At 41.7% G+C, this 18,738-nt stretch overlaps 1 protein-coding gene across 12 annotated transcripts in view; it reads left to right on the plus strand.

The window, feature by feature from the left end:
* B3GALNT2 (beta-1,3-N-acetylgalactosaminyltransferase 2) overlaps positions 1–18,738 on the plus strand; it is a 63,672-nt gene that overhangs the window by 29,570 nt on the left and 15,364 nt on the right. For 8 of the 12 annotated variants that reach the window (XR_012413653.1, XR_012413664.1, XR_012413660.1 and 5 more), the window contains 2 exons: positions 9,032–9,142; positions 14,922–15,000. Coding sequence is in view for 6 of the 12 variants with exons in the window: in XM_065531636.2 (XP_065387708.1) it covers positions 9,032–9,142; positions 14,922–15,000 (190 nt within the window). In the remaining 6 variants the exon portion in view is untranslated. Of the gene's footprint in view, positions 1–9,031; positions 9,143–14,921; positions 15,033–18,738 lie in introns of those variants that run through there. The other 4 variants (XR_012413681.1, XR_012413677.1, XR_012413692.1 and 1 more) reach the window with 2 other exon arrangements.

Raw genomic sequence — 18,738 nt, forward strand, 5'->3', positions numbered from 1 at the left:
CAAGTGATCCTCCTACCTCAGCCTCCTGAGCAGCTGGGACTACAAGCACCTGCCACCATGCCCAACTAAATTTTTCATATCTTTTTTTTTTTGTTTAAGACAGTGTTTTGCTCTGTCACCCAGGCTGGAGTGCACTGGCATGATCCTGGCTCACTGCAACCTCTGCCTCCCACGTTCAAGTGATTCTCCTGCCCCAGCCTCTCAAGTAGCTGGGATTATAGGCACATGCCACCACACCGGCTAATTTTTTATTTTTTAGTAGAGACACGGTTTCACCATGTTGACCAGGCTGGTCTCGAACTCCTGACCCCAGGTGATCCACCTACCTTGGCCTCCCAAAGTGCTGGGATTACAGCCGTGAGCCACTGTGCTGTGTTGAGAGGTTAGTCTTGAACTCCTGGCCTCAAGCAATCCTCTCACCTCCCAAAGGTCCGGGATTACAGGCTTGAGCCACCACACCAGGTTTTGTTTGTTTGTTTGTTTAGAAACAGAGTCTTGCTCTCTCACCCAGGCAGGAGTACAGTGGCACGATCTCAGCTCACTGCAACCTCCACCTCCCGGGTTCAAGCAATTCTCCTGCCTCAGCCTCCTGAGTAGCTGGTACTACAGGTGTGTGCCACCACGCCCGGCTAATTTTTTGTATTTTTAGTAGAGACAGGATTTCACCATGTTAGCCAGGATGGTCTTGATCTCCTGATCTCATGATCCGCCTGCCTGTCTTGGCCTCCCAAAGTGCTGGGATTACAGGCGTGAGCCACTGTGCCTGGTCACCAGGTCTAGTTATTAAGAGTTTTAATGACTATAGCCTTGTGCTTTTTATCTCCCTTCAAGCTTTAGGCTAAATAGACTTTTGATTTCATTACTTTTATTAATTTTGTATAATTTTTTTTCTTTTAAAAACAAGCAGGCCAGGTGTGGTGTCTCAGGCTTATCCTCCCAGCACTTTGGGAGGCCTAGGTGGGCAGATCGTTGAGCCCATGAGTTTGAGACCAGCCTGGGCAACTTGATGAAACCCAGTCCCTATTCAAATGGCAAAAATAACCACACACACAAAAAGCAAGCACTTATTTAATAGTGGCTATACCTGGAGGGGAGCTAAGATTATGGATGATTTTAATTTTCTTCTTTTTGTATATCTATCTTCTAAGTGTTCCATAATAAACATTTATTAGCTTTATATAACAGAAAGAAAAAACAAACTTTTAGCAATTAAAATTCTCTCCAGTTGTACAAAATTCTGTTTTTGTTGAAAATATGTTTAATTTTAAATACTCTTTTTTGCTGCATCAAGGCCGATTGGGTTTATTTGCTCGGAAAAGTGATAGTGATGGTTTGCTGGCATATGATCAGCAAAAAGTAACAGAAGAGAAATAGGTAGTGTATTCCATTTGTGAGAGGAAGTTCATCATCTTACTCCCTCCACACTTGGTGATTGCCTGGAGTCACATGTCAGCAGTATAGCTTGTCCAGTAAGCAGGTCGCCTGTAAGGTTTTCATTGTGTAGCTCACTAAAGCATAAATCTCAGTGGGCGTCACAAGTGATTGTTCGCAAGTGAAGACTACTGTGTATTTCTCTTAAAATATTTATGTTTTGGCTGGGCGTGGTGGCTCACATCTGTAATCCCAGCACTTTGGGAGGCTGAGGTGGGTGGATAATGAGGTAAGGAAATCCAGACCATCCTGGCTAACACAGTGAAACCGCATCTCTACTAAAAATACAAACAATTAGCACAGTGTGGTGGGTGGTGCACACCTGTAGTACCAGCTACGCAGAGGCTGAGGCAGGAGAATCACTTGAACCTGGGAGACAGAGGTTGTAGTGAGCCAAGATCGCACCACTGCACTGCAGCCTGGGTGAGTTGACAGAGCGAGACTCAGTCTCAAAAAAAAAAAAAATTTTGTCTCTAATTTTATGTTGTCCTTAATAGTACAGTTGGAACCTGAAACTAATTTTAGTAAAAAGCGGACTATTTTTGTTCACCTGAGTCACTAGTGACATTATTGTTGCCATTATGGACACTTATATCCTTAGACAGAGTTTAACTCCTGTTGCGCAGGCTGTAGTGTGATGGCTCCATCTCAGCTCACTGCAACCTCCACCTCCCAGGTTCAAATGATTCTCCTGCCTCAGCCTGCCGAATAGCTGGGATTACGAGTGCCGGCCACCACACCTGGCTAATTTTTGTATTTTTAATAAAGACAGGGTTTCACCATGTTGGCCAGGCTGGCTTTGAACTCCTGACCTCAAGTGATCCACCTGCCTTGGCCTCCCAAAGTGCTGGGATTACAGGTGTGAGCCACCACACCTGGCCTATATCCTTATTTTTTATGAAGGTTGAAATTCTTTATATGTAGTCATCTCTCCAATACACAAGAAGTTGTTAGTGTTTATAGGCACAGAAGTACTGTATATATTTAAGCTACTCTGTTGTTTGGATGAGAAATTAGAAGCTCTATGGAAAAGAATTAATGCGTGAAAGGAGTTATAGCTTGCTTATGTTATGGGAGAGATACATATGATACCTCATTTTTCCAACCTGTACCATACTGTTTTTCCCAACTTTTATTTTGGTTTTTATGATCTTGGCAGGGAATTGCCATAAAAAAGTTGTTTTGGATCTTAAGAGATACCTGGTTTCATAATCGTCTTACATCAGAATAAAAAGTAGGTATATGAGAGCAGAGGTGAGGAATAGAAATTAAACTGTGTTGTGGAGCAGAAACAGGTATAGGAGACAGGCAGAAGATATAACTTCTTCCTTCCTTAGTAACAAAACAGCTGGTGGATTATGTAAGCTCCATGAATAAGTCAAGATGATTTGAGTGGACTAGGGAATTTTTCTGCTAACTATTCAATTATTCATTGAATTTGTTTGTTGTATCATAGCCTAGTCACAGACAAAATGGAGTTGGGTGCCAGGAAAGGACCCCCTGTGAAGTAGCATGTCCCATGTCATGTCAATTGAATGGACAATACCCAGGAAGGACCCACTGTGAAGTAGCATGGCCCATGTCATGTCAGTTGAATGGACAGTGCAGAGAATTACTCGTTTTATCATCATCTTTTCTAGATCTGTAGTTTTAAGGTGAGGGTTTTTATCTGGTCACTATAGTTTTTACTTTCGGTATGATTCATTATTTCCTTTTTGCTTTCCTCTTAAATATAAGTCATTAGGATTTGCTACCTAGCCTTCTGTTTTATTTTACGCATTCTTCCCAGGCAATTTCATTCATTACTGCCTGTATGCTGAAGGCTGTTAAATCTATAATTACAGCCTCAACATCTCTTGTGAACTCCAGACGTGCTTTGAGCTGCCTACTGAACTTCTCCACTTGAATGTTCCGTGGGCATTCTAATGGTAACATTGTCTCCATCCCACCTGTTCTCATCGCCTGTATTTTTAATCTTGAGTGTGTTCGCTTCGGCAGCACATATACTAAAATTTAATCTTGCGTAACCATCTCCTTTTCCTCAGTCACCTAAACCAGAATCATGAGAGTTATCCTTACTCTCATGTCCAAGTACTCACCAAGTCCTATCAGTTCCTTATCCTAAGTATATGTGCTATCAGTCCTTCCAAACTTCATCACTATTCAAGTTTTAGAAGAAAATAGAGTACACTTAAGGGCAAGAGGTTGTTGTTGCAAGGAGAAAGAGACATGATTAACACAAAGCAGCCTCACGTGGTAGAGCATATTCGTCCATTTAGTGTTTCTACAAAGGAATACCTGAGGCTGGGAAATTTTTTTTTTTTTTTTTTTTTTTTTTTTTTGAGATGGAGTCTCACTCTGTCACCCAGGCTGGAGTACAGTGGCTGGATCTCAGCTCACTGCAAGCTCCGCCTCCCGGGTTCACGCCATTCTCCTGCCTCAGCCTCCCCAGTAGCTGGGACTACAGGCGCCCACCACCACGCCCGGCTAGCTTTTTGTATTTTTTAGTAGAGACGGGGTTTCACCGTGTTAGCCAGGATGATCTCGATCTCCTGACCTCGTGATCCACCCGTCTCAGCCTCCCAAAGTTCTGGGATTACAGGCTTGAGCCACCGTACCCGGCCAGAGGCTGGGTAATTTACAGAGAAAAGAGGTTTATTTGGCTCATGGGTCTGCAGGCTATACAAGAAGCATGGCAGCCAGGCACGGTGGCTCATGCCTGTAACCTCAGGACTTCGGGAGGCTGAGGCAGGCAGATCTCTTCAGGTCAGGAGTTCGAGACCAGCCTGGCCAACATGGTGAAACTCCGTCTCTACTAAAAATACAAAAATTAGCTGGGTGTGGTAGCACATGCCTGTAATCTCAGCTACTCAGGAGGCTGAGGCATGAAAATCGCTTCAACCCGGGAGATGGAGGTTGCAGTTAGCAGAGATTGTGCCACTACACTCCAGCCTGGGCAACAGAGCGAGACTCTTATCTAAAAAAAAGAAAGAGAGAAAAGAAAAGAAACATGGCACCAGTATGTGCTTCTGGTGAAGGCTTCAGGAAGCTTCCACTCATAGTGGAAGGCGAAGGGGAGTAACATGTCACATGGTGAGAAAGGGAACAAGAGAGAGATGCCAGTCTCTTTTTAAAAAACCAGCTCTCGTATACAAATAGGGCAAGAACTCACTCATTACTGTAGGGAAGGAGTCAAGCCATTCTTGAGGGATCAGCTCCTGCGACTCAAACACCTCCTGCTAGGCCCTACCTCCAGCGTTGGGGGTCACATTTCAAAATGTGATTTGGAGGGACCATATATCCAAACTATATCATCAAGGGGTCTGGGACTTAGCAACAGGTCATAACACTGACCTTCCAGTTCACTTAGAGATTATCAAATGCTTACTGAATGTGTCAATTCACAGAAAATCAGTGCGTAAACCAAAATATCAGTTCATTCATCTTTAATGCTCTTGGCTCATTCAAGTGATTTCAATGTTCAGGTCCCCTATCTAGGAACCTCCTACTTAGTTTGTCAAGGTACCTAAAAAACTAAATCTGAACTGTGCTAGATTTGAGCATCGAACTTAAATTATAACAGCGGAAGAGTGGGTGTTTTAGAGTGCTATTTTATCTAGGTAGAATGTGACCAAGGCCTTTTTTTTTTTTTTTTGGAGACAGAGTTTCGCTCTTGTTGCCCAGGCTGGAGTGCAATGGTGCGACCTCAGCTCACCGTAACCTCTGCCTTCTGGATTCAAGCGATTCTCCTGCCTCAGACTCCCAAGTAGCTGGGATTACAGGCATGCACCACCACGCCCAGCTAATTTTTTTGTATTTTTAGTAGAGACAGAGTTTCTTCATGTGTTGGTCAGGCTGATCTTGAACTTCCAACCTCAGGTGATTCGCCCACCTTGACCTCCCAGAGTGCTGGGATTATAGGTGTGAGCCACCCCACCTGGCCCAAAATGCTTTTTATCTTCCAGTTATTGCATCTTTCTCCCCCTTGACACTGCTGCATTGCCAAAATTTTTCTCTTAACCCAGTCTTCCTATATTGGCCTGTTGATATGTTTGATACATTGTCTTAAGATATTGACTTTACTAATTAAGCTTCAATCATACAGTTCTTCTCAATTATTAGAAATGTTGTTTCCTCTGGGGCCGGGTGTGGTGACTTATGCCTGTAATCCCAGCACTTTAGGAGGCCAACGCAGCCTGATCACTGGAGGTCAGGAGTTCAAGACCAGCCTGACCAACATGGTGAAACGCTGTCTCTACTAAAAATACAAAAATTAACCAGATGTGATGGCGTGTACCTATAGTCCCAGCTACTCTGGAGGCTGAGGCCGGAGAAACACTTGAACCCAGAGGGAAAGGTTGCAGTTAGCTGAGATCGCACCGCTGCACTCCAGCCTGGGCAACAGAGCAAAACTCCATCTCAAAAAAAAAAAAGAAGTGTTGTTTCCTCTTATGTAGGGATTTAATTATTTCGGATTTGATCTCAAGTTTGAGAGAATGTTAAGGCCTCAGAAGGAATAGAATTGAAAAAGAACAAATAAATAAATTTTTAAAAAGAGAGTTAAGGCTATCTAGGGGACGTATAGAAACAATCAGCACCTATTTCAAAGATACGAAAATGAAATCTTCTAAAGAGGCAGTTCCATTTCTGTGTGCCTTTTAGTGGTAATAAAGGCACTATTTTACTAAGTAAAGACACTTCACCATATACTTTATCACTAATCTTCCAAACAGCCCTTTGAGGCCAGTATCATTTTCTCTCTTTTGAAGATTAGAAAATGATGACACTGCTTAAGGTGGATCTGCATGATCTGCTCTGAGAGCCCTAGGGCCCCACCCGTTGCATCCGGAGTTTCACAGATAATGCAGATTAAGGATACATTAGCTGAATAGAAAGTAATAAACTGCCTGAGGAACCCAGACTCTTGGAATATTTTTATGTTATGGAGGAGAAGAAAAGTATTATTTCTTAAAAAAAAAAAAAAAAAAAAGGGGCCGGGCGCGGTGGCTCAAGCCTGTAATCCCAGCACTTTGGGAGGCCGAGACGGGCGGATCACGAGGTCAGGAGATCGAGACCATCCTGGCGAACACGGTGAAACCCCGTCTCTACTAAAAAAATACAAAAAACTAGCCGGGCGAGGTGGCGGGCGCCTGTAGTCCCAGCTACACAGGAGGCTGAGGCAGGAGAATGGCGTAAACCCGGGAGGCGGAGCTTGCAGTGAGCTGAGATCCGGCCACTGCGCTCCAGCCCCGGCGACAGAGCGAGACTCCGTCTCAAAAAAAAAAAAAAGAAAAAAGAAAAAAGAAAAAGTTGGGCCGGGCGCGGTGGCTCATGCCTGTAATCCTAGCACTTTGGGAGGCCGAGGCAGGTGGATCACTAGGTCAGGAATTCAAGACCAACCTGGCCAACATGGTGAAACCCCCCCACCCCCGCCATCTCTACTGAAAATACAAAAATTAGCTAGGCATGGTGGCACATTCCTGTAATCCCAGCTACTCGGGAGGCTGAGGCAGGAGAATTGCTTGAACCAGGACCCAGGAGGCCGGGTTTGTAGTGAGCCGAGATCACGCCACTGCACTCTAGCCAGGGCTACAGAACAAGACTGTGTCTCAAAACAATAAAAATTTTGAAAAAAAGAGAGAGAAAAAAAGTTTATATCACTCTGTACAGAGGGAAAAAAAAGTTTATAAACCACTGACCTAGCTTATCAGACAAGTTGAATTTTGTATGGTTTACCTATAATGCTGGCTAAAATGAGACATTATTGTAAAGTACTTTATCTCTTCATTTTAACATATGAAAGTTTTTAGAGTATTAGAGCTATATCTTTCATTTAATCCTCTATACCATAGTCAATTCTAGTTGATTTTTAGTTCAACATTATTTATTCAGCACACATTTTGAGTTTTCAGTCATGTCAGGCTGGGCTGGATGCTGGGGATGCAGTGGTTGATCAGACACGCTCCTTCCTGTTCTCAAGGTGTTTGTCTTCTAGTAGAGGCAGTTAGTTTAATAATAAAATAAACAAGAAATATCAGAGTGATAAATGGTATTAAGAATGTAAAACAGGTTGATGTGATAAAGAGAAGTTGGGAGTTGGAGTCTTCTAGAGGACATCTGGAGAAAGCCTCTCGGAGGAGAAGGTATGGAGCTGAGACCTGAGCAGGACTAAGGAGCCAGCTGTGCACAGAATTAAAAATGGGATCGTGGATAAATTAGAAGACATTAAGATTTCAATATGTATCAGACCTTGGGACAGGGGGGCATAGCTCTCTAAGCTCAGAATTTAATAGTAATAATCACAAAGGAAAAGTTTGTCAGATTTGCCAAGGTAAAATTTATGGACTTCTGAATTTCAAAAATAACATTAAGTAGCAAATGAAAAACTATTTTAGCATATAAAATGTGCCCAGGATTAAGATAATTTATCAAAAGCTTGCATAGATGAATAAGAAAAATAGAAAACTCAGAGGGCAGATGGCAAAGCAGCATGATAAGGCAGTCCTCAGAAGAGAACATGCAATTCATAAACATCACTAAGAATCAGAAATCCAACTAAGCCAATCTTTTTTTTTTTTTTTTTTTCTTAATTCAGGCAGGGTGCTGTGGCTCATGCCTATAATCCCAGCACTTTGGGAGGCCGAGGCAGGCAGATTACTTGAGGTCAGGAGTTCCAGACCAGCCTGGCCAACATGGTGAAACCCCATCTCTACTAAATATCCAAAAATTAACCGGGTGTGATGGTGAGCGCCTGTAATCCTAACTACTCAGGAGGCTGAAGCAAGAGAATCGCTTAAACCTGGAGAGCGAAGGTTACAGTGAGCCAAGATCGTACCATTGCACTCCAGCCTGGGTAGCAGAGCGAGGCTCTGTGTTAAAAAATGAAAAATCAGCTAAATGAGGAATCATTTTGTAAAAATCTACTGTATTAGGTTAAACTTTTTTTTTTTACTAGTATCCCATACCAGGGAGAATACAGTGCAATTGTCCTTCTCATACATTGCTGATAACCCTATAAATTAGTAAAAGTTGCTTTCAAAAAGCAGTTGGTGGTGTGTTCCAAAATCCACTAAAAACACCTCTTTCTTGTCCCAGTAATTTCACCTTTGGGAATTTATTTTAAGTAAAAAACAAATTGTTAGGGGTAAATAAACATTTACACCAAAACATGCCTACATTATTTTAGTAGATACTTAGTAGATATTTTAGTAGACATTTAGTAGCAACCAAATGTCTAACAGTAGGGGAAAATGAATAAATCAGGATGTGTCTGCTCATTGGGATGTATACATACATGAGGAAGAATGGTTGTGACAGCTGCAACAGCAGAAGGAAATGCTTTTGATACAATGGGAAATGGCAAACAGCAGCATGCAAAATTATCTATATACTCTTTGTAATTGGTTTTTTATATGTGCGTGGAAAAAACGGTCAAGGATATACACCAAATGCTAACAGTGGTATGTCAGAGTTACGGGGTGAACATTTTAAATGATATGTTTTGGGAAAATTTTTTCTCTAAAATCTTACCTGAAAACATACTTAAAACCTAAATGGCAGCAATAAGGAAACTGACTCACTCTTCATCTTTCCACAAAAGAGCTTTGAAGGTACAATCGTGTGGGAGAGCCAAGACCTCCACGGCCTTGTGTCAAGAAATCTCCACAAAGTGACAGTGAATGATGGAGGGGGAGTTCTCAGAGTCATTACAGTAAGTCTTTTTTTTTTTTAAGGTTTAATTATATATTTTAGCTTCTTTTTAATACACAAAAGTGTTCTAAAATTTACCTTAGAGCCCAGGCAGCATGGAGCAATGATTCTGGTGTGTTTTACAACATATTATATAGTAGCAAATGTTGTTGTCTTCATAGTAAAGGCAGAAACTCATATATGATCTACAGCTCCAGCGTTAGTGAGTTTACAGTTTTGCCTTAAGATTGGTGCATTTTTAAAGTGCAATATTTCATTTCTCATTTTTTGTTTCTTTTTTTGAGAGGGTCTCACTTTGTTGCCCAGGCTGGGGTGCAGTAGCATGATCACAGCTCACTGCAGCCTCCACCTCCTGGCTTAAACAATCCTCCCACATAGCTGGGACTACAGGTGTACACCACCACACCCAGCTAATTGTTTGTGTTTTTTGTAGAGATGGGGTTTCACCACGTTGCCTAGGCTGGTTGCAAACCTCTGAGCTCAAGTGATCCGCCCACCTACGCTTCCCAAAGTGCTGTATTACAGGCATGAGCCACTGCACCTGGCCTATTTCTCAGTAATTTTTAAGTCAGCATTCTTTAAGAACACTTGCTCAGTAGTATTCAGAGTATTTACTATCTCACCTTGAAAATAAAATCTCAGTTAAAATACTATAGATAACCAGGCGTGGTGGCTCATGCCAATAATCCCAGAACTTTAGGAGGCTGAGGCAGGCGGATCACTTGAGGCCAGGAGTTTAACACCAGCCTGGGCAACACAGCAAGACCCCATCTGTACTAAAAATACAAAAACTTAACCAAGCATGGTGGCACATGCCTGGAATCCCAACTACTTGGGTGACTGAGGCATGAGAATTGCTTGAACCTAGGGGGCAGAAGTTTCAGTGAGCTGAGATCACGCCACTGCACTCCATCCTGGGTGGCAGAGTGAGACTCTGTCTCAAAAAAAAAAAAAAAAAATGCCAAACTACTATAGTTAAAAATATTGGAAAATAAGGTGGAGTGTACTGGCTTATGCCTGTAATCCCAGCACTTTGAGAGGGTAAGGTGGGTGGACCACTGGAGGTCAGGAGGTCGAGACCAGCCTGGCCAACATGGTGAAACCCCCGTCTCTACTAAAAATACAAAAATAAATAAATAACTGGGCATGGTGGCACATGCCTGTAATCCTAGCTACTTGGGAGGCTGAGGTGGGAGGATTGCTTGAACCCCAGAGGTGGAGGTTGCAGTGAGCCAAGATCACGCCACTGCACTCCAGCCTGGGCAACAGAGCAAGACTCCATCTCAAATAAATAAATAAATAAATAGAAAATAAGATTGAGTACTTTCATTTATTTTGCTGAAGCAACTCTGAGATTTCTGACTTTCATATTTCTCATTCAGCTTTGCTTTAAATTTAAAACAGTTTGACAGGTGAATTTCTCAAAGTAAATGTAGGACAATAAAGAAGGTATAGGAAGACTTAAAATGAACTTTAGTAAAGAAATGGTGTATATGGTGGAATCATAGACAATCTTTTATTCCCCTTGATCTCCCGTCTAGTGATTAGGAATGTACTTGGCATTTAAATTCACAAGCTTAGTGAATGAATATTAACCTCATTCACATGGATTAATTTCTGAGTTGAAATGAATATGTAATATGTTATTACTCATTCAAAAAGCATTTACTGCACACCTGTTGTAAGGCAGAAACAATGACAGGGTAAAATAGACATACTAGTGGCCTACAGTGGAACTTACAGTTCAGTGAGGAAGAAGGATATTAAAGAAATAGACCATAAATTCATATGTAGTTACACATTTAGATTTGTAGGCCATGTTTAGGATTTCATTGATGTTTAGGATTTAGGATTTATTATGACAAGTAAATTTCACAAAGTAAATGGAGGGCAATGAAGATGGTGTTTACTTTAGTAGACACACACCATTTGTTTACTAAAGTTCATTTTAAGTCTTATGAAAAATTTTTTTATTTAAAATGGAAAGTTTTATGGAATTATGACGTTTTTCTTTCCTTATTTTCAAGGCAAATACCTTTACTATCTTGCCTCCTTTTCTATTTATGAAACTTTAAAATACCCAGCATATGCCGAAATTCTATAGTATTGGTTACACTAAAAGAAATAAGTTGGCTGGGCACAGTGGCTCACGCTTATAATCCCAGCACTTTGGGAGGCTGAGGTGGGAGGATCATGAGGTCAAGAGATCAAGACCAGCCTGGCCAACATGGTGAAACCCCATCTCTACTAAAAATACTGGGCGTGGTGGCGGGTGCCTGTAGTCCCAGCTACTCGGAAGGCTGAGGCAGGAGAATTGCTTGAATCCAGGAGGTGGAGGTTGCAGTGAGCCGAGATCGCGCCACTGCACTCCAGCCTGGCTACAGAGCGAGACTCCATTGCAAAAAAAAAGAAATAAGTTTACTTTTGACTTGAGAACTAGGTTCAAACATAAAGACTCAAATTATCTGCTTTGGGAGTAAAAATTATAGAGGGCTAAAGATAGCTTAAACATACAGTTAACCTAAAACAAAAACAAAACCAGGGCTGGGCGTGGTAGCTCACGCCTGTAATCTCAGCACTTTGGGAGACCGAGGCGGGCGGATCACGAGGTCAGGAGATGAAGACCATCCTGGCTAACACAGTGAAACCCCGTCTCTACTAAAAATACAAAAAATTAGCCGGGCGTGGTGGTGGTCGCATGTAGTCCCAGCTACTGGAGAGGCTGAGGCTGGCTGGAGAATGTCATGAACCTGGGAGGCAGAGCTTGCAGTGAGCCGAAATGGAGCCACTGCACTCCAGCCTGGGCGACAGAGCAAGACTCCATCTCAAAAAACAAACAAAAAATACACAAACAAAAAAACCAGGTAACTTTTTAAAGCCTCCGCTAAGAAACCCCAGGTGCAGATTAAGGTTTTCATCACAAGGCCGGGCGCGGTGGCTCAAGCCTGTGATCCCAGCACTTTGGGAGGCCGAGACCGGCGGATCACGAGGTCAGGAGATCGAGACCATCCTGGCTAACCCAGTGAAACCCCGTCTCTATTAAAAAAAAAAATACAAAAAACTAGCCGGGCGAGGCGGCGGGCGCCTGTAGTCCCAGCTACTTGGGAGGCTGAGGCAGGAGAATGGCGTGAACCCGGGAGGCGGAGCTTGCAGTGAGCTGAGATCCGGCCACTGCACTCCAGCCTGGGCGACAGAGCGAGACTCCGTCTCAAAAAAAAAAAAAAAAAAAAAAAAAGTTTTCATCACAAACGCGTACAACTGAGAGTTTTCACTAAATTTTATTCGCTTGCCAGCAAGTGATGTCAGAATAATTTTAAAGACAAACAAAAAGCCAAGTTGTGACCTTTCAGAGATGTTAGTAAACAGAAATTACTATTGAGTTCTAAAGCCAAAACAATATAGAAATATACAATAAAAAATAAAGCCTAGGCTGGGCGCTGTGGCTCACACCTGTAATCCCAGCATTTTGGGAGGCCGAGTTAGGCAGATCACCTGAGATCAGGAGTTCGAGACCAGCCTGACCAACATGGTGAAACCCCGTCTCTACTAAAAATACAAAAATTAGCCAGGTATGGTGGCTAACGACTATAATTCCAGCTACTCAAGAGGCTGAGGAAGGAGAATCACTTGAACCCGGGAGGTATAGGTTGCAGTGAGCCAAGATCGCACCATTGCACTCCAGCCTGGGCAACAAGAGCAAAACTCTGTCTCAAAAAAGTAAATAAGTAGGCCGGGCGATGGCTCACACCTGTAATCCCAGCACTGTAGGGGGCCGAGGCGGGCGGATCACCTGAGGTCAGGGGTTCGAGACCAGCCTGGCCAACATGGTGAAACCCTGTCTCTACTAAAAATACAAAAAAATTAGCTAGGCATGGTGGTGCGTGCCTATAATCTCAGCTACTTGGGAGGCTGAGGCAAGAGAATCGCTTGAACCCGGGAGGTGGAGGTTGTGGTGAGCCAAGATGGCGCCATCGCACTCCAGCCTGGGGGACAAGAGCAAGACTTTGTCTCAAAAAAAAAAAAAAAGTAAATAACAAATAAACAAAGCATATACAATCTTTTATGGAACTACAAGGTTGGAATCTAAAGCATGCATCTTCAGTAATTTTCACGGCATTTGGCTACAAACATTTTATTTATTTTATTTTTTTGAGATGGAGTCTCGCTCTGTCACCCAGGCTGGAGTACAGTGGCACGATCTTGGCTCACTGCGATCTCCTACTCCCGGGTTCAAATGATACTCCTGCCTCAGCCTCCAGAGTAGCTGGGATTATAGGCACGCACCATCATGCCTAGTTAATTTTTTTGTATTTTTAGTAGAGACAGGGTTTCACCATATTAGCCAGGATGGCCTTGATCTCCTGACCTCGTGATCCGCCCACCTCCACCTCCCAAAGTGCTGGGATTACAGGTGTGAGCCACCACGCCTGGCCTACAGACATATTTTAAATTAAATGACAAGTTACTACAGTGACCTCAGATGACTTGTTCTACTGGCCTTAAAACATTGCTTTGTACAGTACAACTCTGCTGAAAAGATCTGTTTAAGAATAGCCAAGCAGTAGCTCTCTTGATTAAATGAAGGTGTAGAAAAAGTACTGTAAATACACTGAATATGGACTCTTAACAGTCTGATCTAGCCCACAACAGCCAGACAATACTCTGGTAGATGTACCAGAGTGGTTTACTGTATACAGAAGTGAAACAGCTCACTCTGAGTAAGGCCATTGGGTAGCTTTTGAAGAGAGATAACTCTCTAATAATAAAAGATTCTCCAGTCTAAGAGGTAGAAAGGACTATCATTGGCTGCTGGCACAATAGGCTTAGGCACCTTCAACAACATCAGCAGGCCGGGTACAGCGGCCCACACCTGCAATCCCAGCACTTCAGGAGGCCGAGGCGGGAGGATCGCTTGAGCCCAGGAATTCAAGACCAGCCCAGGCAATACAGTGAGACTTCTTCTCTACAAAAAAATTTATACATACTAGCTGGGCATGGTGGCACACACCTGTAGTCCCAGCTACTTGTGAGGCTGAGGTGGGAAGATTGTATGTTCAAGGCTAGAATGAGGTATCATTGCACCACTGCACTCCGCCTGAGCATCAGAGTGAAACCCTGTCTGTAAAATGAAATTAGGCCGAGTGAGGTGGCTCACGCCCGTAATCCCAGCACTTTGGGAGGCTGAGGCAGGCTGATCACCCGAGGTCAGGAGTTCAAGACCAGCCTGACCAACATGGTGAAATCCTGTCTCTTATTTAAAAAAAAAATTTAAAAATGTAAAAAAATTTTTAAATCAATATTCAGTAGAGTTCAATTTGAATATTTGGGACAGACTGTTGATTTTGAGCCTTTCTCTGCATTGTCACTTAACTTTAAAGTGTGCCAAGATGTATTTCAACTCATGAGAATTTTTAGTTTCCAAAAAATCAAAGGTCATAATACATAATACATAATACATATTTTTTTAAGTGGTGGGGTTGGGATGTAAAATAAATTGCTTTTTGCACTATTAGAGTAGCAAGTACATAAATATGATTCTATGTAAGTTGCAATTCTGAACACCTTATGGAATGTTGGGTATACCTTATCTTTAGTGTTGTAATTAGATAACAAAAATAGTAGAATACCGTATGTCATCCTGATATTATAAGCCTCTAGTGCATCTTAGATGCATTTATCTGCTGCAAGTGGAGTCATATTATGACTTGTCAAATCAATTTTAAAATATGATAAATGTATTTTTAGTAACAAAACATTGAGTACATTCTTATTCCTTTCAGGCTGGGGAGGGTGCATTGCCTCATGAATTCTTGGAAGGTGTGGAGGGAGTTGCAGGTGGTTTTATATATACTATTCAGGGTAAGTTGGCTAGTTGAAACTTGAAAAATACACTGAATCTCATACACTTAATCTTTATACCTGACAGAAAAGGAGTTTTTTTTGTCTTTTAAAAAACTTTATTCAGATAAAAGTCACCCTTTTAAAGTGGTTGAGTGGTTTTAGTGTATTCATAGAGTTCTACAACCGGCTCCATCTCCCAAAAGGAAACCCCACACCCATTAGCAGTTACTCCTCATTCTTCCCTCCCCAACCTCCCACCCCCTAACAACTACTGATGTGCTTTCTTTCTCTATGGATTTGCCTATTTTGAACATTTCACATAAATGGAAATGTACAGTATGTGCTCTGTGTGTCAGTTTCTTGCTGTAACATGTTTTCCAGGTCCGTCCATTTTGTATGTGTCAGTACTTCTTTTTTATGATCATATATTCTATTGCATCGATATGCCCTATTTTATTCATTCATTAATTGATGGACATTTAGATTGCTTCTACTTTTTGAATATAAATAATTCTAAAGTAAACATGTAGGTGCAAGTTTTTGTGTGGTCATATATTTCCATTTCTCTTAAATCTCTAGCGGTAGAAGACCTGGGTCGTGTAATTGTGTGTTTAATCACTTGAGGCACTGCCAGGTTGTTTTCTAAAGCAGCAGCCCAGTTTACATTTCCATAGTCCGTATATGAGGCTTCTAGTTTCTCCATATTCTTGTCAACACTTACTAAATTGTCTATCTTTTAAAATATACCAATCCTAGTGGGTGTAAATTGTTACCTCATTGTGATTTTTATTTGTATTTCCATAATAACTAATGATGTTGAGCATTTTTTTCATGTGCTTATTGACCATTTGTATATCTTCCTTTTTTGTTTTACTGTTTTTCTCCTTCTTTTTTTTTTTTTTTTTTGAGACGGGGCCTCACGCTGTTGCCCAGTCTAGAGTGCAGTGGCATGATCACAGCTCACTGTAGCCTCAACCTCCCTGGGCTTAAGTGAACTTCCCATTTCAGCCTCCTGAATAGCTGGGACTACAAGTGCATGCCACCATGCCCAGCTAATTATTAAATATTTTGTAGAGACAGGGTTTTGTCATATTGCTCAGGCTGCACACTGTTAAAAGGGTGAATTATTATGATATGTGAACTAGATGTGGGAAGTGAGGGAGAGAAGAGGAGGGAGGAAGTGAGGGAGGGGTGGAGAGAGGGAGAAGGGAGGGAGGGGTGCAGGGAAGGAGGGAGGAAAGGAGGGGAGAGAGAGAGAGTCATCTGTATTATCTTTAGAGAAATATCTATTCAGATCCTTTGCCCATTTATAAAATTATTTTGTTATTGTTGAATTGTAAGAGTTCTTTATATATTCTGGATACAAGTCCCTTATCAGATACACGCTTTGCAAATGGTGCCCTTTAACACACAAAAGTAAATTTTGATGAAGTCCAATTTTGTCACATGTTTTTGCTGTCATATGTAAGGAACCATTTGTCTAATGTGAGGTCACAAAGATATGTGTTTTGTTTTACAGTTCCAAGAGTTTTATAGTTTTGGCACTTATATATAGGCCTTGGATCCATGTTCATTTTCATGTATGGCATGAAATAGAGGTTTAACTTCATTCTTTTGCATGTGGATATCCAGTTGTCCCAGCACCCATTTGTTGAAAATCAATGACTGTAAATGTAAGGATTTATTTCTGGACTCTTAATTCTATTCCATTGATCTATATGTCTGTGTCCTTAACCAGTACTACACTGTCTTGATTATGTAGCTTTTTAGTAAGATTTAAAATTGGGAGGCTGGGCGTGGTGGCTCACGCCTGTAATCCCAGCACTTTGGAAGGCTGAGGCAGGTGGATCATGAGGTCAGGAGTTTGAGACCAGCCTGACCAACTTGGTGAAACTCTGTCTCTACTAAAAATGCAAAAAAAATTAGCCAGGCGTGGTGTCGGGCGCCTGTAGTCCCAGCTACTCCAGAGACTGAGGCAGGAGAACTGCTTGAACCTGGGAGGTGGAGGTTGCAGTGAGCTGAGATTGCCACTGCACTTCAGCCTGGGTGACAGAGCAAGACTCCATCTCAAAAAAAAAAAAGAAATTAGGAAATGTGAATCCTCCAACCTTGTTCTTTATCCAGCTTGATTGGCTATTCTGGGTCTCTTGCACTTCCATATGAATTTTATGATCAGCTTGTCAATTTGTGCAAAAAAAAGAAAACCTAGCTGGAGTGTTTTACGGGATTGCATATATATTTATTCATATATATATTCATATCATATATATATCAATACATATATATTTAATATATTAAATATATAAATATAAATGTATATTTAATAATATATATTTAGTAATAAATATATGAATAAATATATATTTAATTTCAATAGGTTTTAGGGGAACAGGTCATGTTTGATTACATGAATAAGTTCTTTAGTGGTGATTTCTGAGATTTTGGTGCACCCATCACCCAAGCAGTATACACCATAACCAATGTGTAGTCTTATTCCTACCCCCTCCCACCCTTTCCCCACCAAGTCCCCCGAGTCCATTGTATCATTCTTATGCCTTTCCATCCTCATAGCTTAGCTCCCACTTAGGAGTGAGAGCATAAGATGTTTGCATTTCCATTCCTGAGTTACTTTACTTAGAATAATGGCCTCTGGCTCCACGCAGGTGCTGTGAATGCCATTATTTTGTTTCTTTCTGTGGCCGAGTAGTATTCCATGGTGTGTGTGTGTCTGTCTGTGTGTGTGTATATATATACACACACACATACACATACATACCACATTATATATATACACATACATACCACATTTTCTTTACTCATTAATTGATGGGCATTTGAGCTGGTTCCATATTTTTGCAGTTGCGAATTGTGCTGCTATAAACATGCATGTGCAAGTATCTTTTTCATATAATGATTTATTTTCCTTTGGTAGATACCCAGTAATGGGATTGCTGGATCAAATGGTAGATCTACCTTTAGTTCTTCAAGGAATCTCCACACTGTTCTCCATAGTGGTTGTACTAGTTCACATTCCCATCAGGGATTGCATTCTGTCTGTGGATCAACCTGGGGAGTATTGCCATGTTAACGGTATTAAGTCTCTGAGCATCCATGTCTTATTAAATTTCCTTCAGTGATGTTTGATTTTCAGTATAAAAATATTGCACTTCTAGGCTGGGCTCGGTGGCTCATGCCTGTAATCCCAGCACTTTGGGAGGCTGAGGTGGGCGGATGACCAGGTCAGGAGATCCAGACCATCGTGGCTAACACGGTGAAACCCCGTGTCTACTAAAAATACAAAAAACAATTAGCTGGGCATGGTGGCGGGCGCCTGTAGTCCCAGCTACTCGAGATGCTGGGGCAAGAGAATGGTATGAACCCGGGAGGTGGAGCGTGCAGTGAGCTGAGATCACTTATGTTATCTTTTTGATGCTGTTGTAAGTGGAATTGTTTTTCTAATTTGATTTCAAGATTGTTCATCATGAGTATATAAACATACAGTTGGTTTTTGTGATCTGTGTGCTGCAACATTGCTGAACAGGTCCATGTATTACTTAATCATTTTATAGTTAGACCTTATGATTTTCTACATGCAAGGTCATTTCATCTGTAAGAAGAGATCGTTTTGCTTCTTCCTTTTCCATCCGGATGCCTTTTATTTTTCTTATCTGATTGTCCTGGCTAGAACATGTATGTTGAATAGAAGTGGCAAAAGCAGACATCCTTTCATGTTCCTGACATATTAATTTATGCCCA

Source organism: Macaca fascicularis, chromosome 1 (assembly GCF_037993035.2).
Source record: "Macaca fascicularis isolate 582-1 chromosome 1, T2T-MFA8v1.1".
Lineage (NCBI taxonomy): Eukaryota > Metazoa > Chordata > Mammalia > Primates > Cercopithecidae > Macaca > Macaca fascicularis.